Source organism: Carassius auratus, chromosome 27, assembly GCF_003368295.1.
Source record: "Carassius auratus strain Wakin chromosome 27, ASM336829v1, whole genome shotgun sequence".
NCBI classification, from domain to species: domain Eukaryota; kingdom Metazoa; phylum Chordata; class Actinopteri; order Cypriniformes; family Cyprinidae; genus Carassius; species Carassius auratus.
Genome location: NC_039269.1, coordinates 8,691,664 through 8,718,117, shown reverse-complemented (window position 1 = coordinate 8,718,117; position 26,454 = coordinate 8,691,664). Strand labels below are relative to the sequence as shown.

At 34.8% G+C, this 26,454-nt stretch overlaps 1 protein-coding gene across 3 annotated transcripts in view; it reads right to left on the bottom strand.

Moving 5' to 3' along the window:
- Positions 1-26,454, bottom strand: part of LOC113045355 (calcium/calmodulin-dependent 3',5'-cyclic nucleotide phosphodiesterase 1C-like) — a 63,863-nt gene that overhangs the window by 14,313 nt on the left and 23,096 nt on the right. For 2 of the 3 annotated variants that reach the window (XM_026205693.1, XM_026205694.1), the window contains exons 4-6: positions 5,183-5,296; positions 3,206-3,388; positions 621-687 (exon numbers count right to left, since the gene is read on the bottom strand). In XM_026205693.1, coding sequence (XP_026061478.1) covers positions 621-687; positions 3,206-3,388; positions 5,183-5,296 — 364 coding nt within the window. Of the gene's footprint in view, positions 1-620; positions 688-3,205; positions 3,389-5,182; positions 5,297-19,005; positions 19,033-22,380; positions 22,740-26,454 lie in introns of those variants that run through there. The other variant, XM_026205695.1, reaches the window with a different exon arrangement.

The following is a 26,454-nucleotide window of genomic DNA, read 5'->3' as shown; positions in this document are numbered from 1 at the left end:
TAATATAAATAATAATTATGTATTATATTACGAAAATATACAATTTTAAATTGGTTACTACAATTATTATGACAAAATTTGAACAAAGAATGAATCAATGAATGGATTTTTGTATATAATTTGCATTTCAGCTGTAATGTTGTCAAATTAAATAAAAGAAGTGTGAAAACATTATTTGATTGCGTGTATTTAGGATATATCTGTAGCTTGCTATGAAATTACCCTTAGCAAAAGAAAGGAGCCAACCATTTTTCATTTTTGATTTAATTCCACCACAGAAAGCTATTAATACACACTACATCATCTGAGACATGGTGGAAATGTTCTGGACTTTCAGGGGAAAATGACAAAAATGAAAATCTTCTGTCTCTTGTTAGCGAACAAATACAAAGTACATGAAAAACTCAAAGAGAAAAAGTATGCTTTGAAAGTTTATTTTCTAAAGTTCAAATGGCCAAAAATAGCCAGAGTTGAAGAAACATTTGTTTTGGTTTTTGATTTTTTTTTTTTTTGTGTGAAACTTTTAGAGCAAAACCACGAGAAAGAAGCTGAAAGATAAAACACTGCCTGTTTCTAAGAATGCAGGTGTGTGTGTGTGTGTGTGCGTGCGTGTGTTTTACCTTAAGCACAGCTATGACAGATGGAGGGTAACTCAGTCCCATCATGTTAGAGGTTCTCCGGTACATTCTGTTAGAACGAGATGAAAACATCAGGTGAAAGCAGCAGCACAGACCACAGGCTCTTCACACACAATGCCCTCATCTTCACCTACAAAACCCCAACACATCAAACATAGAAGACAACCTGCACTTTCTTTAAGGAAATGCTTTGTCAAAGCAATTTGTTTGTGCAGTGTTGCTTGAAATGCATTAGAATTTAATGAAATGATGCTAACGGGTGAGCGAGAGAACTGTGGCAAAGTGATTGTAGTTATTCAGACTTGTCAGGAGGATGATGTATATTCATACGCTGACTCACTCTGAGCTCAACACAAAGATTTATAATCGTTTCACTGAAGACTTTAATGCTGCCTGGCAAGAGGAAAAACTGAAGAGGAAGCAGATCAATTCATGAGCACTGGAAGAATTTGGCTTGTGTTCTTAGGTATAAAATATATATATATTCCAGTGTTGATTAAATTAACTAAAAACAAAATTATGAATATTTTACTATTCTATATAACTATAAAAAAAGTTGAAATATAATAAATATTAGATTAATAAAACAAAATTTAGATGCTGCCTAACTGAAATAAATAAAAAGTTGAAGTACTAGGATGAAGTACTAAAACCAACAAAACTGAAGCCAGAATAAACTAATTATAGCTATATGGAAATTAAAAATTAAGGTTGCACATAGGGTAGTATATAGATAATATATATTTCATTATAAATATATTAATTATTTATATATTTATATAATTGAGAAATTAGAAATATTTAATTTTATAGATAAACAAATTATATATATATATATATATATATATATATATATATATATATATATATATATATATATATATATATATATATATATATATATATAACTAAAACTTTAAAGCAAAAGCAAACTCAGAATCAAAATCAAAACAGAAGCACAAATCAAAAAATTACTACTATAAAAATATAAAAAAAAGCTAATTATAAATTCAAAATCTATCATATTAATATTTTAATAAATAAATTGTACATTTTATAATACAACAGTGTTGCCATATAAGTTCAATGCATTCTGTCAGACATTTTTTGGGGGGAGATGTTTAGTGTTGAGACAGTCAGTCTGTGTCTGTATTCATTTTATAATTTAATTAAACAATATTTGTTTTTTTTCTGTGACCATTTTGTCCTACTTTGTAAAAATAACACAGTTGAGAGAAATAATGTAGCAACGTGGCTTTCTGGAAAGCGGGATCACTACAGGCGGATGGCAGGAGGGTAACTTAAGGCCGGTGACACACTGGCTGCGTGGCTTCTCTGCTGCGTGCCAGAAACGTGGTGGCTGCTTCGCGTTTTCTGTGTCTTTACACACCAGAAGCGTGCCTGCACGCGGCGCTTGGCGCGCTGCTGCGGCTGTAGGTGACAGAGGGAGGCCGCCAAAAACCAGGCTCTTGTCTTCATGACAACAATATCAACTTTTTTTATTTTATTTTATTTTTTTACACACCTACTGATAGGACACTGTCAACAGTATTGACGGCAAAATAGAGTATGTTTGACAGGTGCAATATTTGACAATAGATCATTATTAATTTATTTTTTAAATTACATTTATATCTGAATTTATGTCAACCTATAGACTTTCAAATATCCAAATGTCATGAATTAATATGTATTTGTGTACAAAATGACATATAAACATATTTTCCTAGTATATTTTGCCTGGAAACGCTTCCAACATGCACGCGTGTCGCGTGAAAAATAGGCGTCGGTTCTATTTCTAGCATGCACGGGTTTTCCACGCGTCTCACGCAGGCAGTCTGCCTGTTCCTGGCGATCGACTAACCTGCAAAGTTTGGCTCCAACCCTAATCAAACACACCTGCCTTTAATTTTTAAGTGAGCCTGAAGACCTTGATTAGTTGCTTCAGGTGTGTTTGATTAGGATTGGAGCTAAACTATGCAGGACAGTCGATCGCCAGGAGCAGGGTTGAGCACACCTGATCTAACCTGTTAACATGGGAGCCGAATTAAAAACAGACACGCCACGCAGCTGAGACGCTTGCGCCATGCATCCAGTGTGTTGCTGGGCTAACATCTCACGTCAAAAGAAAATCACCAGTCATTAGATGTGTCAATCATACATCAATTTAAATAAACATGAACATACAGTAATAATCATGAAATATTTTGATTGGGACTCGAGTGGACTCGGGCATAAGTCCGATTCCTAATATGTTCGAGTCCGAGTCAATACCGAGTCAAAATGCACACGAGTCCATGACAAGACCGAGACCATTAAAATACGGTCTCGAGACCGAGTCCAAGACCGAGTCCGAGTCTCGAGTACTCAACACTGTAATACAATATAAACAACATTAATATAACACTATGTTCTTTGATCATTTGAAATGAATGGGTTTGACATTAAGACATCACATGAAAAAAGCATAGAAATTGTTAAGGTTTATTGGCCTGTTTAAATTGTAAGGGTAAAAGAAAAGGAAAACATGAAAGAGTTTTTAGCAAACTGCTTTGCTTTAACCCCACCTCTCCACGAATATCCCAGCCTGCACTGCGTGTACGATGCTGCGAAATCGTGGCTTCTCTTCGGTCCGTCGAAGCATCAGGCCCATCTGCCGCGTGAAGGTGGAGGCCAGCCAATCACGGACCTCTGACGGCACAGAATCTGATTGGATATCACTGAGCTCATCCTCGGTATCCACCAATCGCCTTAGAGAAAGAAAGAGAGGGAGGGAGGGAGGGAAAGACACGTTATGCATGTCATCTCCACCTACACTTAAAATATCAGCTGTGACAGGTAATTGCCGTGCATATAAGGTGGATAACTGACTATTTTTACTTATTCTAAACTGTGATTGATGCTCGAGCCAAGACTAACTGGTTTAGGACTAATTCATCCCTCATCCGCATAATTATGATAATTCCAAGTGTGTTGTAACTTGTAAATAAGGAAAAGAAAATATTTGCTTTGAAATGGCACTGGATTCACATTTAAGGATTTTACACCACTAAAACCATCTTCGCAGAAACTGTGCCATAAACATCTGTGTATCCAGGCATTAGCTGTTATGACGGATTTAAGTCCAAAACATCACAGAGCGAACATGAATCTGATCAGACCGGACCGGTGGTCTCTGTGGTCTGGCATGTGAGCCGGTTTGTTGTAATCCCGCGCCGCAATGACGTTCAAGTTACATAATTCCATAAGCTTTTATCATTTCTGCCATCTAGATGTTCGCAGCTGTTATTCTTCACTCTGCTCGTCAAAATAAAAAGATATTAGAGGCACTGGAGCGCTGTGATGGAGACTGCGTCGTCCTGCAGGGATATTAAACACTGTCTTTGAGAGGGAATGAAACAGCACTGATAAGGATGGAGTTTTTTGGTTCGTTTCATACCGCAGGTGTTCATTTATATGCCAATACTAAGCAATACTAGCCAAAACTGTTTTTTTCTTATTTTTTTATATATAATTCCCATTACTCCAAATAGTGATTCTTATGACTGGAAAATGTTTCACTACACTGCACTTAAAATGGCTTCAATAAATATAGATGTACATAAAATAAAGCTTTAATTAAAACCAACATAAATCAGCAGTTAAGCAAAAAAAAAAAAAAAAAAAAAAAAAATATATATATATATATATATATATATATATATATATATATATATATATTTTTTTTTTTTTTTTTTTTTAATTGCATTTAAATAAGAAACAAATATGCTCTCAAGAAAATAATGCCCCAATGCAAAATAAATCTTAAGATTCCTTAATAGGCTTCAATTTAATTATATATATATATATATATATATATATATTTTTTTTTTTTTTTTTTTTTTTTTTTTACGTCACATTAAACCAGATTACTGCCTGAAAATCCTCACAATGGTAAAAAACTATGGTATAATATGACAGTTAATATCACAGACTATCATATTCATATACCATTGCACTGGCATGGCACTTCAAAGGTGCTGTAAAAAAAAAAAAAAAAATAGAACACGATATTTCCATTTTGGTAGTGTTCAAAATATTTACATCCTTAACAGAGAATCATTTGTTTTAAGGTCTTGCTCAAGGACACAGCAGCAGTAGCATAGACCCCTGTGACCACTCACTCAGTCTAACAATCTTGGGATTGAAGCACACAGATCTTTAACTGCTAACTGAATCAACCTCTATCTGAGTAAAGGGCTTAAGGCTCCATTAGACTGATCCTGGACCAATTTTACACTTTTCCCTTTACAACAACTCCATTTAAGGATTGTGTGAAAAAAGCAGGATCAGCATCTGACACGAAAAGACTGAATAATGCTTTGTTACAGTTTCGTGAGCAATGCAGTGGAGTCATGAAACAGCAAGAGAAAACCAATCAATTTGGAATGACATAGCTGTTACAATTTTTTTTGTTGTTTCCCATTTATAATTTCAGTATTTTTTATACTTTGGCAACAGGGAGTGGGAAAGTAAAATAACAGTGTAAAACCCACACAGTTTACCTTGTTTCCTCGATATAGACCGATTCCAAAACAGTGGCAGCATATTCCAGGTTTTTCTTCAGGTCCACGAGAGACGCCTCTCCTCTCTCCAACTGTTTCACCAAGCATCGTAATCTGTAAAACAAGCACATGCACATACATTCATTCTAAAACACAACTGAATGGCTGCTCATTTTACAGAGCAATTATCTGAGAGCACAAGCCAGCATCAGCGTGACAAATTCAGCTCTCGATTCTGCAAAACAAAGATCAATATTACATCTCCCTCCCTGAAAACATAACAACTAAATCCTGAGATGCAGAAACAAGAAACTACTTCTATAGTATATACATAAAAAACGAATGCATAAGCAAAAGGGTCAGAAAATATTTATCTGACATTCAAATGCGGGCATTCAGGAAGCACAAACTGCAGCTGTGTCCCACCTGCGTCCTCCAGCACAGGTAGTGTTTTCCACCGTAAAAGTGATTTGACACCAGTGAAGCGGCTGGACGGCTGTCACCATGATAATCACACAGTGACGGCGTGCCATCGATGCAGTCAAACAGGAAGATTAACATTTGCACTCAACATTTTGACAGCTGCCTGAAGACAAGAAAAGAAAACCCAAACCCCAGCGGCCCTGTTCATCCCGACACCTGATCTCAAATCACACTCTTAAACCTCAGTCAAACTCAACATGACTAGTAATGCGAGATAAAACACTAACATTTCAGTTGTGTCAGATTAGAAGACTACTTTTTTGTAGTGCTATGTTTCAAAGGTTTCTCAATTAGTTTGAGACCTGACATCTTTCTTAGCTCTTTTTTTGCCAAGCCTCTATTTGCTCTTAATTTAACCTCATTGCAATCTAGGAAAAGAGTTGAAAATATGTAAAAATAACTAAAATGTTATTTTAGTATCATTGATTTAGTATTGCAGTACTTGATAATATTGTTTTGTTTAATATTTTTTTTATATTTAGTTTTCACTTTAATATGAGTTAGAAATTTAGTAATTTTGTTGTTTTTAAGTAGTTTTAATTTATTTGTACTTTAAATATCATTTTAAAATGTCTATACATATTTTGTTTTTACTTAATGTAAAAGTTTTAGAAATGTCATTGTTTTTGTAATTTTTATTATTTTTAATTTATTAGATTATTTTAATTTATTTATTAATTTTATTACTTAAGAAATGTCCACAGAATATATTTTTTAACAGCATTAGTTTAATTAGCTTTAATTATTTTAGTAACTAAATAAAAATCAGAATTGTTGGTCAGGCAAATAAGTTTTTTCAATATATAGTTTTCACTTAAATTTTAGTGAAGTAATTATTTAAACATTTTTTATTTATTTATTTAAATATTTCTATATAGCATTTACTAATTTTGTTTATTAGTTTGCTTAAAAATATTTTTTTAATTTTCATACATTAAGTTAAACTACATAAACTACATTGACTATTTTGGCAACTAGCCAAGTAAAGTAAGTTTAAGGTTTTATTTTATTTCAGTAATTTTTATTTTTATTTTGAGTAATAAAAATGTTTTATGGTTTAACTCTGAGTTAACAATAATAACCCTACAAGAGATTTTACTCTATGTGTCTAGGGAGTTTATTCCACACAGTCAGTTATTTTCTGCATGCAAACTGTTCTAGAAAGTAACTATAACAGGCTTGTGTTTGAGATCCATCAGATGCATGGCAACAATAGCCATTCTTAACGCTCTGCACACAAAGCTGGTTTCAGCCGGGATTGACAGATGTCTCAAGACATGCGGGTGGAACATGACGTTTGATTGGATGAGCACAGCCGCCCATGTCAGCAGCTGCCAATCAACTTCAGCAAAGCAAAATAATTTCATGAGAAATTTCAGCCGATTATATTTTGCCACAGGAGAATATCTGCAGCCTCACCTCAGATGCATGCTTCAAATACTGTATGGGGAAAATCCTGAGCATTCGCAAGATGTTTATTCACCTTTATGATGTCAGACCTGCTGGAACAAAGTCTGCTTTCTTCAAGCTTCTCTTACACAAAAATGCTTTGCCAGGTAACCTAAAATATGATTAATGTGGTAACATCTAAACAAACAGATAATATTCCAATCATTATTATCTTATATATTTAAATCAGGTTAAACACATCAGATTACACTTCTACAAACTGTAAGAAACAGCTGAAAACAAACACAATGCTACCTTTTTGCTCTAGCTTCTGTACTACTCAACTACTGTTGGCTCTTGGACACTATAAAAAAAAACATTGTCGCAATTAGCTATCACAACTTAAAAATTAGCATTGGTTGAGAACATTTTAATAATCTAAAGAACCTTTTTTCTACTATGAAGAACCATTTGTGGAATAGAAAGATTCCATGAATGTTAAAAGTTCTTTATGCAACCATAGAAGCATATATTAAAAAACCTTGATTTTTAAGAGTTTGTTGTAGCGGTAATGAAACAAAACAACCTGATCTTACTGGAAAATGTAACTATTTTATGAGAAGGCAATCTCATATTAATTCATGCAATGTGGATCATACAAAAACATAAAAAAAATTTATAAAAAAAAAGCATAAAAAGTCCAGCCCAAACTGTCACTGGGGATTGTGCGAATAAGCAACAGTACCAATTCGCCAGATAGCAAAATACTCTCAACTTGCCATGAGATTGTGTTGTGGAAACCATGGATGTTTGCATGCTAAAGTCTATTGGGATGCTCAACACGCCTCAAGTTGGCTGCCTAGAGCTAACATCCTTGAGCATTTATGAGCATGAGAGTTATTATATTAAACATCAACCCTATTCATCCATCATATGAGCCTTTATAGCTGTGGAAAAGTGATTTCTGCCAGAGAGAGGAGAGCGGTTCGAGCCCATAGTGTGGCTTCCATTTTGAACGTTTATTGATCCAACGGGCTATAAATTCACTCCCCCAAGCAAAGCCACCATTCACACTGACTGCTCATGAGATATTCATGCAGAACTGCTCAATCGCTTCGAGGCCATGTTTTCGTGGCTAATGAATCTCCGATTGAATTTGCATCAATGTGAGAAATTCACAGATGCTGCAGGTTTGGGCTCTGGTGAACAATGAGAGTTTTGAAGAAATTTCAAAAGATATTGACAACTATTTGTTCATGTGAAAATAGTTCATCTGTAAGATATTGCATGTGCACACAGAGCCGAGTATGCCTAAATGCCAATGCAATGGGCTGGTTCAAATCCCCAGCCCTAGGTGCTAGGCCTATACAAGCAATAATACTAACAGCTAGCAGCACTAGCTAGAACAAAGGGGACAGCTAAACTCAAACCGCATGCATTATGAGACCCGCTTCAAGCTTTGTTTAATCCCTGGTCTGTTATTTTTCTTCCAGGAAACAGTTTGAAATCCAAAGAAGATGTGATGGCCAAACAATCCAACAGCTTATTAGAGCGCTGATCTCTGAGCGGGGCAACGGAGGGCAGAGCCACAGCCACCACACCAAGATTAAAAACACACAGACGCACACACACACACTAATGCTCATTTCGATGCAGATGTGTGCACAGTGTGGAAACATTGGTGTAGGATTTGCTTTGAAACCATTTTCACAAGTAATTAGAGAGAAAAGGCAAGTAACATTGAATTAAACATGACATTTTTGAGATAGAAAGATAAATGTGCATTGTTTCATGACGCCAATCTTTCACCTGGGACAGCCGAAAATCATACAGTGTGTCTTGGGGTTAAAACACCTAAATGTCTGCTTCAAGCTACCATTCATTGGCTATTATCAAATTTCAAACCCTTGCAACCATTTTTTCCTTTTACCATTCAAAGGTTCATGAGATATCCTAAAAACACAACTTTGAAACAACACCACACTAATTCACTCAGTCTCTCTCTCAGCGGCAGCCAATCAGTGGGTTAAGGGTCAGACTGGGCAGGGAATCAATTAATGAGGAACGATCTGAAATAATGATGGAACACTGTGTTGCCGGGGTCTGGAGAAATGTCAGCGCATTGTTTTACTCTGTAATTAGACGGTTAATGAGAGCCTTAATGAACAGCATGCTCTCCGTCTCCATGGGTAAAAGGCCTGAAGAACAAGGACGGACAGAAAGACTCAGGGAGTAAATAGAGGAAATATGTGTTTCATAATCACAGAAAAATGTAGCTACAGAACAAGCGACCGAGTTCTAAACGGCTGTGATCAAACACGCTGCTGTTAGAAGAAGAGAGCTGTGATGTAGAAGCTGCTTTTAAATGAACAGGAACGGAGAGTTAAGTACTCCTGTGCTCTAACCAAAGCATTTAAAGTGATAAATGAGGATCCTAATGGGTGACTGGTGCACTATTCCAATCCATAGTGAGCTAAATAGTCTGCCACCTATACAGCATACTAACTCAAATCAAACACATTGATTTTAAGCACTCTTTATGAGATCAGCAAAATGCATAGTAGAAAATACAAGAAATGAATTTAATATATTTATAGTCAACATTTGTCTCAATTAGATCATGTATAGATCAATTCACTTGCTAAAGCACACAACCATTGAGGCAGACAGTCTCTGATATGCCTCCAGTGAATAAAATAAGATGACCATACGTCCTCTTTCCCTCTTTTTCCCCCGAACATGAGTAAAAATATGACCTAAAATGTCTTTGTTTTGCTATTTTCGGTCTCTCTACACCCCTCATGCATGATTTGTATATATATTTTGCACTGCTTGTTGATCTCACCTTCTTGTGCTTTATGATTGGTCGATAATGTATAAAGCCTGCACGCTATTGGTCAAACCACTTTCCAGTTTTCACCATCAGCAAGTTTGAAACTATAGGAAAACATGAGTAAATGAGTAAAAAAACAAAGCCAAATACCAGACATTTTAGGCAATTTATAAATCCTGGCCAGAGAAAAAGAGGACGTATAGTCTCCCTACAAAAACACAGTTACTTATTCTCAAACACACAGGCACAAAATGAAGAGGAAATGAAGTTGTAAGAGCTTTTGTACAAAATCTATATCCAGTATTCCTCTCTTGTGTATCCACACAAATCGGAAGTAAATGACACAAGCACATCCCATAAACAAACACTGGAGGAAATCAGCAGCCGCTGCTGGGTTGTGTTGACATGTGTCGGTTAAAAGAAAAACAGAGGAGTAATCTGGATTAAATAGACGAGCACAGTTACTGAGGGATGCAGATGGCATGCTGGAGACACTATAGGAAGAAAAGATCGCAGGAGACTCTTGAGTATCTGTATCTATGTATTTTGTGTAACCACGTGCCATGCATGTGACCATTAACCAGCATTTAGAGAACCATGAACATGCAAATGAATTAATAAATGCATGGGTGAAATTAACTGAAAATCAGAAAAAGAGGAATAAAGACCGTTTTCAATCTTGTGGAGCTTATTTTGTAGAGGTTTAGAGTTGGATTGTTAAGTATGAATTGATTTTGAACGCAGTGCATTTTGGGACAGATCAACAGATTTAGCACGTGTAATTTGAGGTTACCAAACTTGCTTGGATTTTTGCAAATCCATAATAATTAAACTGCACTGAGACTAAATACATTTCCAGGGATAGATGAGGACCGGCACTCGGGGGAAATAAAGATTTCTGTCCTTATTTTCAGAGAAAAAAGGTCAGTTAGTCACACTGTTGCCCGATGTAATCCAATAAAAGCAATCCGATTTCTGAAAGGCCACTAAATCTACATATTACTCCATCAGATGAAAACATCATGGGTTTCTTTGGCAGACTGCCCTGGCGCACGCACACGCACACACACACACACACACACACAATGCACAATCATCAGCTAGTGTTTATGGACACAATGGTTCTCTATTGAGCAGTATTTTAAGGGTGCATGTTGAATTAAAAGACATGCATTCATTACAGTTGAATATAATACACAAACAATAAAAATATACATATATAATTTATAGGTATATAATATAATATACTTCACTATGTGATTTATTCCTTCTTATTATTACTGATGTTGAAAACTGATGTTGATTTTTGCTGCTTACTTTTTTTGTGGAAATTTTGTAATGCGATACCAAAGTTTGGCAAAAGAAAAATAAATGGATACCTTGATTCAGCAAGGACACATTCAGTTTCACATCACAAAAGATTTATATTTCCAATAAACACTGCTCTTTTAAACTTTCTATTTCTCAAAGAAAATCCTGATTCATGGTTCATGGTTTCTACAAAAATTTTAAGCAGGAAAAACAGTAGTATTAACATTGATAATAATAAGAACCACACAACTGAGCAACAAATCAGCGTATAAAAATGATTTCTGAAGCATCATGTGACACTAAAGACTGGAGCAATGATCCTGAAAATCCAGCTGTGCATCACAGGAATAAATTTCACATTTTAAATTGAAATAATATTTCACTTTTTTACAGTTTTGACCATATTTTAGATCAAACAAATGCAACCTTGATGATCATATGAGACTTAAATATCTTTATGTAATAGTTTATTTATGTTTATATGCAGAATATACTGTGTTGCTCATTCAACTTATACTTCAAGAACCAGGTTTCTGGAGGAGTTTCTGATTCCCGCAGTCCACTTCACACAAAATGACAAGTTCCTTTGCCTGTGTCCTCCTCACATTTTACCTTCTAGTTGCTATTCATCTCCATCAAATGTGAGAGGTGCTCGTCTGTGCCAAACACGCCACAACAGTGTGAGGATGATGTAGGTGGTTGCCAAGGTTTTGCTGCGGTTGTTAAGGTGGTTGTTTACTTGCCCGAGTCAAAAAGCCCACCCCCAAATCTCTATTCTGGTCTACTCAATGCACGTCCAAGTAGAAAAGTAGCAGCTCACCTCTCTTCAACATATCGTATGAGTAATAAATCATGATCTGTAAAAGAAATTTGGGGGACTAATTACACGGCTTATAGTTTAGCAAGCACGAGCAATTCAAACAGTGACAGTAACTCCCTTAGCATGCAAGATAAATAGCAAATGATGTCAGAGTAAATTAGCTTGGTCATATCCTCTGTATTGGAGTATAAAATATTCATAAGTCAACAAGCCAAAGTTAATAAGCAAGCTATGTTGAAACACTGCATGAGAAGACAATGGATAAAAATAATATTCCTTGTGTTCTTCGTTCAGATTAAAGTCTCCTGCATACAAATAAATACTAAGTTGTGTCCTTAATTCAGTTGTATTTATTAACCATACAAAGCCATTCTTGACCAGACACTAATATGCATACTAATGTTTTAAACACAGACTAGATTTACTGCTTTAACGTTCCCTTTCAATATAATACTTCAAACCGTGGCTAATTGCATGAGGTCTGTTCTGAGCATTTCAGAGATCGGTTTCTCTGTGAAACACAGGCTGTCCAGCACTGATTAATATTCCATTAACAGCACAATTAATCCTGATTCATTAGGAGAAGAATAACAGAGCAGCACTAATGCAGAAGTCCAGCAGTGAGTGAGGGGGGCTTTAATATATCATACAAGGGTCACAAACCCAGCTAAAGAATCATATTTTCACTTGTCAGTGTTGTCACTGACCTTTTTCTTCTGAAAAATGCCCTTACTGCTTTTTTCAATAAAATAAAATTAATCATTTTAATTAATAAAGACTTGATTAACCTGTTTGTTCTTCCAACAAAGTTACTATATTACTTAGAAATATAGCACATCATGCTGTAAGGACTGCTTACATAGCATTTACATTTATCAAATGAATCAACTCTGGTTATTCAGGTGTGTGAGCGTCGCGTTAACTTACATTCGATGTATATTTTCTGTAAAAGTTACAAATCTACCAGAATATTTCCATTTTTCTCAAAGGCTTATCGTGACAAGCAAAACAGATTTGTGAACCTCAAACTTCCCAAAGGAAGCACACACAAGAAATCAGTACAATAAAAGTTACCCAAAATATTTTTTTTAATTTATTGATTTACTATTTGTTGTTTTGCACTAAATTTAGCTTTAAAAGTTACCATAGTTGATTGAAATCCTATATATGTAACATGTGAGTAGGCCCAATTAATATCTAAAATAAAAGAAAAATAAATGAATGTTTAATATGATCAGAACAGTTTTGTTTTTTACTTCTCATTTACATGCCTAATTGTGACATTCCAAACAAAAAGTGTTATTTTTTATATATATTTAAATTCCTTGGCTGTCAACTGATCAATCATGATTAAATGCATACAAAATAAAACTACAGTATTGTTCAAAATAATAGCAGTACAATGTGACTAACCAGAATAATCAAGGTTTTTAGTATATTTTTTATTGCTACGTGGCAAACAAGTTACCAGTAGGTTCAGTAGATTGTCAGAAAACAAACAAGACCCAGCATTCATGATATGCACGCTCTTAAGGCTGTGCAATTGGGCAATTAGTTGAAAGGGGTGTGTTCAAAAAAATAGCAGTGTCTACCTTTGACTGTACAAACTCAAAACTATGTTGTACAAACATTTTTTTTTTCTGGGATTTAGCAATCCTGTGAATCACTAAACTAATATTTAGTTGTATGACCACAGTTTTTTAAAACTGTTTGACATCTGTGTGGCATGGAGTCAACCAACTTGTGGCACCTCTCAGCTGTTATTCCACTCCATGATTCTTTAACAACATTCCACAATTCATTCACATTTCTTGGTTTTGCTTCAGAAACAGCATTTTTGATATCACCCCACAAGTTCTCAATTGGATTAAGGTCTGGAGATTGGGCTGGCCACTCCATAACATTAATTTTGTTGGTTTGGAACCAAGACTTTGCCCGTTTACTAGTGTGTTTTGGGTCATTGTCTTGTTGAAACAACCATTTCAAGGGCATGTCCTCTTCAGCATAGGGCAACATGACCTCTTCAAGTATTTTAACATATGCAAACTGATCCATGATCCCTGGTATGCGATAAATAGGCCCAACACCATAGTAGGAGAAACATGCCCATATCATGATGCTTGCACCTCCATGCTTCACTGTCTTCACTGTGTACTGTGGCTTGAATTCAGAGTTTGGGGGTCGTCTCACAAACTGCCTGTGGCCCTTGGACCCAAAAAGAACAATTTTACTCTCATCAGTCCACAAAATGTTCCTCCATTTCTCTTTAGGCCAGTTGATGTGTTCTTTGGCAAATTGTAACCTCTTCTGCACATGCCTTTTTTTTAACAGAGGGACTTTGCGGGGGATTCTTGAAAATAGATTAGCTTCACACAGACGTCTTCTAACTGTCACAGTACTTACAGGTAACTCCAGACTGTCTTTGATCATCCTGGAGGTGATCATTGGCTGAGCCTTTGCCATTCTGGTTATTCTTCTATCCATTTTGATGGTTGTCTTCCGTTTTCTTCCACGTCTCTCTGGTTTTGCTCTCCATTTTAAGGCACTGGAGATCATTTTAGCTGAACAGCCTATCATTTTTTGCACCTCTTTATAGGTTTTCCCCTCTCTAATCAACTTTTTAATCAAAGTACGCTGTTCTTCTGAACAATGTCTTGAACGACCCATTTTCCTCAGCTTTCAAATGCATGTTCAACAAGTGTTGGCTTCATCCTTAAATAGGGGCCACCTGATTCACACCTGTTTCTTCACAAAATTGATGACCTCAGTGATTGAATGCCACACTGCTATTTTTTTGAACACACCCCTTTCAACTAATTCAACTAATTGCCCAATTGCACAGCCTTAAGAGCGTGCATATCATGAATGCTGGGTCTCATTTGTTTTCTGAGAATCTACTGAACCTACTGGTAACTTGTTTGCCACGTAGCAATAAAAAATATACTAAAAACCTTGATTATTCTGGTTAGTCACATTGTACTGCTATTATTTTGAACAATACTGTATGTGTTTACAATTTATGCGTACATTTATTACGTATATTTAAATACACACACACATGCATGCATACATTTAAGAAAAATATGTTATATTTATAAAATATTTATATTTATATGCAATTTAAATTCTTAGACAATTAATTTTTTTTTTTCAATTTATATGTGCATGTATTTATAATAAATATACCTAGTAAACACACATATTATGCAAAGTTGTAAACACAAACTTTTTGATTTTGATGATCTAAAATCCCAATTTGAAACTTTTTTATTTATTTATTTCATTTATTAAATAGCTGACATTAATACATTTATAGGGTATTTGTTCACTATACAAAATGTGTGGCGGTGAAGACATGGAAGAACATGTTTATTCATTCATTTCTATAAAATGAATCAAACAAATAATCAACAGGTTAACTGACAATCAAAATAATTGTTAGTTGCAGCCCTATAACATCATGGAAAAGAACAGCAAGAAGACTGTGTTCAGAATCAAGTCATACTGGTTTCAAATGACATGAGGGTTAGTGAAAGATGACGAATGCATGTTGCATTTTTTGTGGAACCATTTCTTTAAAAACGTTCCACCATTAGCCACTGATACGCACACACACTCATTTGAAGACAAACATCAGCCAGAGTAAATAATTAATAGTTGGTCGGGAGCTGGCTCAATATCCATCCTGTTAGTAGGCTCTGTCAGACCGGGCCGGCCGAGCCGGAGCCGCTGATGGATTGGTGATGCCTGGCACCACTGCGCAGGAGGGCAGAGGTAATAAAGTGGCACGAAAGGTTCATTAACCTCAGGAGAGATACTCAGCGGTGAATAAAGCAATCATCTGTGTTCATCTGAGTGTTGACAGGATATGAAGTCTGCTGCAAAGTTGATGTGAGTGAGAGTTTAGGACTGCGCAGGCGTTTGATCTATGGTGCCACTGCAGACGATACGGAGGCCTGAAATTACTAGTGCAAGGAACTGCCTGGACTGCTGTTTATTTGGTTCACAGAGAGGAAAAATCCATTTACAACTGCCAAAACAAACCAACATGAAAGTCAATACTTTAAAGGGACCAGCCTTTTTATGGAAGAAAGATCGTTTTTGCTCTTTTGAAATGATCAGATTTCATTTGAAATTTCAAAAAAGTTCTTTGCTCCCATAAAGCAACTCACTACCATCTCACAGAGCTCCGCGCACACATGCAGATCAGCTCAAAACAGCACCCGACAGGAAAAGAAGGGTGGAGGAGAGAGACATGAGAAAAGATGAGAGGGGCGGAGAAAGTGAAAGGAGTGGGAGGAGCATCAGAGGAATGTAATTAGCATGAATCATAAAAAAATCAGCCCTCTCATTATCAAGATTGGGCAGCTGTGGAAAGACATCAGGAATCATGAAACAGGGACATTTACACTACTACTGTTTTCCTGCATGCAAATGTTGAATGTATAGAATACAAAAAATGATGTATATTAAACAAATCCCTCATCAAAGAACAGTGTGTCCCACAATGCGTTATACTCAAAATGAAATTAACCAAAAGCAATATAAATCACAATTTTCAAAGACACCAAAAAAATCTAAAGTAGAGTTTGTAGCTGTAACAATTACTTGATTCTGACAATATTTCAATATTTCTCTTTCTGGAAAAAACAGACAAAAAATTATTTTTATAATTAACACAACATAACATTAACATAAATATTGTATTTGATTTTATTGATTTAATTATCTTAACCTTAATATTCTCATGCACCAATTAACTGTACATATTAAATGCCTATTTATATTTAAATGTTTTTACTTAATATAATTTATATATTATATACTTTATTGTACTCTGAACAATAATTATAATTTAACGTATTTGAAAGAAGTGACTTATGCTTACCAAAGCTCCATTTATGTGTTAAAAAATGCAGTCCAATTTGTAATATTGTGAAATATAACAATTTATAATGACTTTTAAAATGTAATTTATTTACACAACTCTGCATTTATTTCCTGCAATTTTACATTTATATCTCACAATGCAGAATTTAGCAAATCTATACATTTATATCTACGTAGCAATGCTGCATTTAAATCACAAATTTGAGTTTATATCACAATTCTGCACTTATATTTTTCAATTCTGTATTCTGCGATTCTGCAGTTCTATCGCACAAATTTTTAAGTGTAAGTTACATTGATAATAACTGCTCAATTCATGTAGTATAAAATGAGTGAAAGACCCTCGAGTCTTCCTCCTGTGTGTCCGTGTGAATGCTCTCAAACCAGTGTTTGTAACTGTCCTGTTGTGTCTGTAATGACAGAGTTTGCCATAATTACCCAGAAGACTCCCATTGAGCTGTCAATCAGAGAGGAGCTGCACAGGAAGTCATCCCTCCCTCTGTTAGCGGAGGAAAGTCTCCGCTGAGCCGTCCCCAATTAAACCCCCTCTCGCTCTAATATTAGACCCCGCTTCACCATCTCTCTCTCCTCTCTCTCATTCACACTCTCTTACGCTAGGTTTCAGCATCGGCTCTCCTGACATCTCTCTTTCTCTCTTATTGTCTCTCCACCTCTTCTCACTCATAATTGCAGAGTGCTCAGCGCAGGCCGGAGTGCATTTGTTTCCACAGATGTTTTCAGAGAGCCACATACTGCACTGTGGTTTGTGTTGCAATGTAATTCTGATTCTTGCACAAGGTTACTCTGTTCAATCATACGATTACTCTATAAATCACGTCCAGCCAGATCTTATGATGGAATTGTTTATCTCACAATTCTGTTTATATTGCACAATTCAGCAAAAAAAATCAGAACAGTGAGAGATAAACTCAGAATTCCGATTTACTTTCTCACAATCCCAAGTCTATATGTCTCGCAATTCTGATTGTGAGTTTTTACTTCAAAGTTCTGCCTTTTTCTGAGTTTATATTTCAAAATGCTGCATTTAAATAACAAATTTGAGTTTATATCATAATTCCATCTTGCAATTCTGTTTATATCTCACAATTCTGCATTTAAATCCCATAAATCTGAGTTTATATCCCACAAGTCTGCATTTATATCACAAATTTGAATTCATACCTAACAATTCCGCATTTATATCTCAGAATATTCACGGAAAAAGTCCGAATTGTGAGACAGAAACTAAAAATTCTGACTTTTCACTTAATTGTGCACTTACAGAATATATCTTGCTTTTCAGAGTTATGTTTCATGAAAAAAAAAAAGTCTGAATTGTGAGATGTTTTATCCCAAGGTGGAAACAAGCTTCTATATATGGGAATTTGCCAGAAATCTGAAGAAATATATAATATAATATCTTATATTATATATAAGAAATATATTAAAAAAATTATAAATAAAAAACAGGAAGTCAAAACTGACCCTGTTTCCTTGATCTAAAAAACAAAAACAATAAGTAACTCTACTCCATCATAAGCTTACTAGAATCATGTGACATCACTTCTTATGGAAATTTATCAGAAACTATAACTCATTTCTGATATTAGTTACTCCTGCAAAACCCCAGCTCAACAAAAACTCAACAGGAGGTCAAAATCGAGTCCATTTACTATATGTTTCTGGTCACGCTACATAATTTTTATACCAGCCTCTGCTGGAAAATCCAGTTTAAACCAACTTGAAGTCAACAGGAAGTCATAACAGACCCCATTTATTTTCTTAATGCATGTTTCTGGAACATTTTGTGGAATGGAAATGTTCCATGCATGCTAATAGCTCTTAATGGAGCCATTCCAAAAAAACAACAGCACCAGCCTGACCATTATAAGGGAGGTCGTCCACCTACACCAGCTTGGTCCAGCTACTGTACCTTCAGGTGGTTTCAGCTAGATTTTTCCATGCTTGGGTGAATGTTACTGATTTTGGCTAACACATACAAGAAATACAAGTCTTCGAGAATCACATTTATTACTGAAAGAGGTTTTCACATGGATGGTAATGAGTTCAGCACTCCTCAGATCTTCACTGCCTTACCTCTGAGATGTTTTCTTGTACTTCCTCCTGCAACAAAACAAACACCATATTAATTAAACCTGCGTTCAGCTATTGTGCACAATATTGGGTTCATTTCATAAATAATACTAAACACACACACAGTGTATTTAAACTGAGTTGTCATGTATTTATTTTAATTGTAGCATAAAGATGAATATTAATAATTATTATTATAATGCATTTTATGAGTTATATTATTTTGTCACAAAATTTTCAGGTTGTTTTTTATGGCCCTGCAAGTTGCAAAACATTTTTACATCCACTTTGGAAAAATTACTTCAAGTTCTCCACATACAACACATTCAAACTCATGCCCTTTCTAAATAAAATAAATAAAATAACTTAAATAAAATAAAATCCAAATTTAGTTAAAAGTTATTTACATATAACACACACAAAATCATGCCCTCTCTGAAAATAATATTAAATAAAATAAAATAAAATTCTTATTGTATACCTGATTGATATCTAATCAAAATCCAGTCATTTTTATTAATTTTTTATTTATCTATTCTTTTTTTTAATGCATTTAGTCAACATAAGTAAACTTTTCATACAGGCTGTTTAAAGCCCTGCTTTTTATGGTGTGTAGCTGACAGCTACAGATATATGTCTCTCCATAAGGCACATTAACAACACAAGGACGATGAAGCAATTAGTCAACGCACAGGAAAACTCAGAGTTGCCCAATCATTACTCATTCCTGCCATGAGCCATCATCACTGGTGCCTGAAATTACTCCTTAGAAAAGGAAACTCCTCACTGTCCCCTTTTTCTTTCTAAAGTCCCCAAACACAATTACGAGTGCGGCTTCACACCACTGAAGTGTTGATTGCGCACAACCTCCCATGCAGAAAAATGTCCACGAATGCGAAGGCTTTCTGTGAGATTAAATGCTGATGCGGTCAGATTTACCCACTGCGGTAACCTTTAGCATCCACATATACAGCTGCTTCAACATGCCCAAACCCAGCAAAACAGGCTGACGTCCTGTGACGGGCAATAATCCAAACCCAGTGAAGGGACTAACACAATTTTGGCAAAAAGAGCTCTTGTTTTTGGCTCTAAGAGAGAACAACAAAGTTCTTAAAGCAATAGTTCACCCACAAATATTAAGATGTGTAATTATGTTGAACACATCAAATGTGTGAATGTGCATATTCAAACCTCATTTTGTGATGGCAGTGACATCAAAGGCACTGCTTCTATGGTGCTTTTTGGAGCTTGACAGCCACTGATTACCTTCTACTATCTTTATAAAGACACAAACAACTGAGATGTTCTGTCAAATTCTCCATATTCTCCTTTTATACGCCACAGAAGACATTAAACTACATGTATTTTAAAGTGAGTGTATATATCTTTTCATTTTTAGTGAACTATTCTGACTCTGACTTCTGCTGTACATTCAAGTGAAATATGACAATTAACAATAAACATAAGTGAGAGAGACTTAATTTTATTCATAAGAAACTGATATATAAGACATGTTAGAATTAGGACAGATTTTCATGACAATTAAGAAATTAAAAAATAAACAAATCCTCAATTTGAAAAATATATAATTATATATATTTTTATTAATTAATTCATAAATTTTTTAAATTATTTATTATATTTTTATAGTATTTGCTCATTCAAATCCATTACCCCTCAAATGTTTTTTATTTTAATTAATTTATTGTTTATGTAAAGAATGTTTTTTCATACTATCCATCATGATAGTAAATAATAAATAATAATATCCACGATAGTAAATAGAATACATAAAAAAATATTTTCACCTTACTAAATTGCTGGAGGTAATGCTCAAATTAGGAAATCGAAATACTTAGATCAATTTAAAGTCAACATAAATCCAATTTTACTTCTGTAATATGACTCTAATGAATGTTTAAGTGAAATATGATATTTAACGAAGTAAATAAGATAGGAGGGACTTGATTTTATCCATTGAGAACTGATTGGATTATGAAGAGTCTGAGGGGAGGAGTTGAAAATGAAGGGTTATTGTTGATGTCAACAGAAAAAGAAAGTCATTTCAGAGGTGGAGCAAGTTATTATATTTGGATGAAAGATTATAAAGACAGACAATCTCTTCTTTAGAATAACATGCACCAAAGAATAATTTACAATTAGACCAATATAAACAAATATAACTATAAACTAAAGGTCAGTTTACTCTGATGATAACTCTAACAGACACAATGCCTACACAAAAGCACTTCATAAGCAGCATTAACAGAGCAACGTTACTATTCTACAGCCTTCAGAGAGAAAATATGAGAGTAGACAAACAGCCCGCCCCTCATTCATCTCTTTCCTGCTTTCATTCGCTTTTTCTTTCTCCTTCTCTCAATCGTCTTTTCTTCTTTACCCATAGTGAGGAAATTGCATTTCATTCACTGAGTTCTGGAACAATATAGAGACTTTCTCTCCAGCCAGAGAGAAAAACTGATTGACATCGAAGATATGAGTTTGTCTGCAGATGATGGAGCTGTTTAATATAGATTTGAGAAGCATTTTAAACATATTAATAAAAAGTTGCCAGCTCTCAGCGAAATGACCTCACTGTAGCGTGAATATAATCACTATAAAAACCCTTTCTTTGGATCAATTACTGCAATTTAAAGAAGAATATTTGTGAATAATTGTTTTCGGCAAATATTTTGCATTTGCAATTGCATTCTTAGGTGCATCCATCCAGAACAGTTAAGTCATATTTCACACACACAAAAAAAAAAATAGAAAAAAATAAATAAATATTAGGAAAAGAAAAAACAGAAAAAGAAAACAATATTTAAGTATAAAGACTTTTTGCATGGGGACCATGACAATTCATGATGATTGAGAAAATCCAAAAAGTAATACATTGTAATATTCTTTTCTTATTTTCTTCTTATTTTTTTATTTACTTTTTGGTTATTTCTCTGTTTGTTAATGCAAATCCAGAAGGTATCCATATACTGTAATAATAAAAAATATATAATATATTAATAATATATATAATAATAGATATATAATAATATAACAATATTTAATATGGTATAAAATGAATATCATAAATATATATTTTTTCCATCATGATATTGTTGTACTGCCTCTAATTTATGTTAATTAAAGAAAAAAAATTATTGCAAGTGACTTTCATTAACGAGAATCAACAACTAAAAGCTTAATCGTCATTAAAAATGGTCCTAAAATAGGCTTTAGGCTTTATTCTGGTTCCATATTTCTTTTAGGGTGAAAAGTGACATTCAGGATGTTTGTCAACCTCTTAGATGGACACACACACACACACACACACACACACAGAGAAAACACAAGAGGACCTGTTGAAAAGCTCATACTCACAGTCCCCGCAGTCGGAGCCAGATTTTCTCGATCTGGTCGGGTTGTAAGTACTTGAGCGAGGTGCTTTCAAACTCCTCGATCTCTCTTGTGGGGGACTCCATGATGCCAAGACGGGAACAAAAACGTAATCCCAGATCCGGAGCAGAGGAGTGACAGATTCCCCTCTTCAGTTGAGCTGCAGTCGGGACGCTTCAGTCGTCATAGCCCTGTTCTCTCCTCCAGTCCCTCGTGCTCCACTCCGGTCTGAGCACAGGAGCGTGTGACAGTACTGCGGTACGATCTCTCTCTCTCTCTCTCGATCAGAAATACAGCACGGCTCAGATTAAGGCAGACTCCTGATTTCATGAGTGTTGGTGGGAGGGCTTCAGCGTGACTAAATCCTCCATCGGTAATGCTATGATCAATAATGACAAACAGGGTCTCTTCTCATAGGACAAATCACAAATTACATCTCTTTAATATCTCAATGGTTTCTCCTAGACAGCAATGGGATTAAACAGAGCAAATGGAGGCTTTTGTTTGAGTCCCAAAAAGAAATAAAATAAAATAAAACCAGTTTTATTATAATTAACTAAAACTAAAACCATAAAAATGCATGTTTGTTATTTGAAATTAAATAAACATTACCTGAAATAAAATATTCATTAAATTAGCTCCCTTTAGTTAAAGATTAAACCGAAGCCATCTGAATTAGGGGCCAAACCTAATCACTTATTAGCTCGCCAACTTTGATGTATGAGAGAGCTTAAATTCTTTCATTTACATTTCATTAGAAGAAGTTCCTCATTTCTGGAATTATGTTAAAAGTAATATTCCTAATTTTGAATCTTACCAGTCCCCTGAACATCTTTATTTATGCATGACCTCTGACCTCAACATGAAGGGCATCGTTTCTTGAATATTGTTGAATATTTGAATGGCTCTTCTACACAATATTTGAAGATGTCCTGGGAAAAGAATCTAGACATAGATATCTCAGAGGACGCCTGGACCGAGGCTCTCCTAGACATTAGGCTCTTGCTCCATTAGCTCTCATTTTCATTTCATTCAGTACAAAGATGTGAACTAATTACACTATTCTCGCACTAAGTTGCATTCTATCCCTCTGTGTCTCCTTTGTGTAGCAAATGTAAGCCCAATGAAGGTACCTTAGTTCATTTATTCTAGTTTTGCCCTAAAATACAGACATTTTGGTCTTTTACTCTGAGGTACTTAAGACTGATCTTCCCTTCTCTGGAGCCTTACAGTTGTAACCAAGTTCAGAGAGTTCAATATGGTATAACAGTAGACAATTCTGCTGCTGTGGAACAAAAAATGAGCCTAAATTTGTAATGTGGCTTATAGAGTTGTGTTATATACGGAAAAGATAAGATACGAATAAGCAGGTAAACCAAAGTTATTTGTAAAGATTTGGAAGTCCTTTATTGATTACCTGGCTGTTGATCACTGATTCCTGAAGTTAACTCACGGGGCATAAATGATGACAAAAGCTTCAGGTACCTTCAGATAAAAGCAAGCAGGGTTCCTCAATGTTTGGCCTGGGCTAATTTCAAATAATGTGGCATGAAAAGTCAAACCCAGCATCAGAGAGCAACATCAGCTTACATTGTGTCTGCACATTATGACTGGACGCAAGCGGCGTGGTGCATCGCAAACAAAATACAATAGAACTTAATAAGTAAGGAAATCTACACTGGATGCAGCACAGCACGACAAATCCCAGACAGAAAACTGCTGACTCCTATTTACGACGTGCTGACACAACGTTCAAATGATTTGCAATGCTTTGTCTCGTCCAGAGTAGATACGATGTGACAGCAAAAACAAGGCAAGTGTGAAGTAAAGAAAAGGGTACACCGAAAATAGATGATTCAGATGTGAACGGACTGTTTTAATGCAAGTTTGCTTTAGCCTGATTTATTTTCAAGATCTGAGGTATTGTTGCTTTCACTATGGCTATAAAGATCATGCAAAATAATCTACAAACTCACATTAGACACTTTCAACATTGAATAAAGCACATAATCATTACATGAGATGATCACTGTCATATCTTTTATGTTGTTCCTGCTGAGACGTCGCAGGAAATAAAAAACATGGGTAGCACTTTATTTTACAGTCCTGTTCCTCGTGTACATACTATGTACATATTATAGTAATTACAATAACTATGTAATAACTAGGTACTAACCCTGAACCTACCCCTAAACCAAACCTTACCGATGTAGTAACCTTGTATTACCAGAACTTTCTTAGATAAATACACTGTAAGTACACTATAAGTACATGTAAGTACACGTACTGTAAAATAAAGTGCAACCAAAACATGTCTAAAATAGAATTCCGTGTCACGTGTCGCAGGTGGTAAAGACTAAAAGTACATGGAAACTTTTATCGTCACATCTAGTTGGGACACACGGTGTTACAGACTGAACCCCCAACCCCCAAAACATAAGTATAAAAATATGACTGCTGACAAATCTAACAGTTGATTAGGGAAAGTGTAGTGAGGAGATCCAGTCCTGAGATGAGCAGGCAAACACCGAGATCCAGATTTTTTGTTTGTTTATTTGTTTTTAATATTCAGCAAGTTCTTCTCTATCTAAATGCAAAAATGTTCATAATTGTTTGAATAAAACAGACTACTGATGGAAAAATCTGAATCTGTATCTTGTGACCATCTTTTGATTGTTTTAACAAAAGCAACAATAGCTGTACAACTCACACTAAACAAGAAGCTGCAATGGTCAAATACGTTCATTTAGCTTGTTGACTTGAAAATGATTAAAAAATAATAATTAGTAAACAATTAACAACCATGCAAACTTATGTGAAAACATCCCTAGGATATGAAATAATTGCTATGCAATAAAATGTTGTTGTCTTAAGGGACGAGACGAGATGACAAAGGAGGTCATGAGGAAAAGGAGAAATGAAAAGGAGTTAAACGCACAAACTGTGAGTAGAGAAAGGAAGAGGCCAATCAGTGTGCAGCTGAAGAGCGGAGTGAGATTCTACACCTGTGGATGAATGTCAGATCCATATTAACAATCTGAACGCACTGCTCTGTTCTCTGCTTCCACTTACTAAATCAGCCAGCCATTGCTCACGCTTTCTTTCAGGACTCACAAATGATAAACAGATTTATCTGGAGGATCAGGAGACGTCTTAGAGAACAAACTGTTCATGTTTTCTTCTAGAGTTTCAGAAGAGATCTCAACATCTCAAATTGAGCTCACTGTTCAAAATGTTTGTATTTTTGAAAAGAAATGAATATTTTTAATCAATGATGATGCATTAAATTGATAAAAATGGCAGTAATGAAACGTGTAATGCTATAAAAGATTTGTTTATCTTTGAAAAGTTCAAAAGAACAACATTTAAAGAAATTTTCTGAAGGATCATGTGACACTGAAGACTGGATATAATATATAGAGGGTCATTCTGTAATTTAGTATAAATTTTATGTCCAATGATGATAATTTTTGAAACAATTTTGTAAAGAAATATAATTTTATCTATTGAGAGAATACATAATCTCACACATATTTTCTGTGCATCTTTTTCAGTTTGCTTGACATTGTCAGTTACCCTTAAATTGCAGTGTCTGTTTTTTAATTGAATTCAAAATATTGAATGAAAAATGCTAAAGCCAACATTATATATATAATTTTATCTTCAATATAAATGCTTAGTTTAAATGTAATTTTCTTTTATATTTTTCTTATCTCCACACAAACTGTCAACTACTTACAAACAAACAAACAAACATCTCTTTAAAAAAAATAGTTTCCTGTCAGCTATGCTGGGTATTTTTATGGTTTTCATTATTTTAATGAGTTTAATTCAAATAAATATTAACATTTCATGTTAATCTGATCAAGAAGATAACATTTGGTTGGCTACAAGGCCTGCCATTATAATTATGATTCAAAATGTCAAAATTGTCAATTATGTTACCTGCTATGAACATGAAAAATGATAAGAATATACATGGAGTTCATTGCTTCCCAACAGTTTTGCTCGATGTTTATTTCAAAAGCATACAATGCACTGTAAATGCTTTTTATTAGC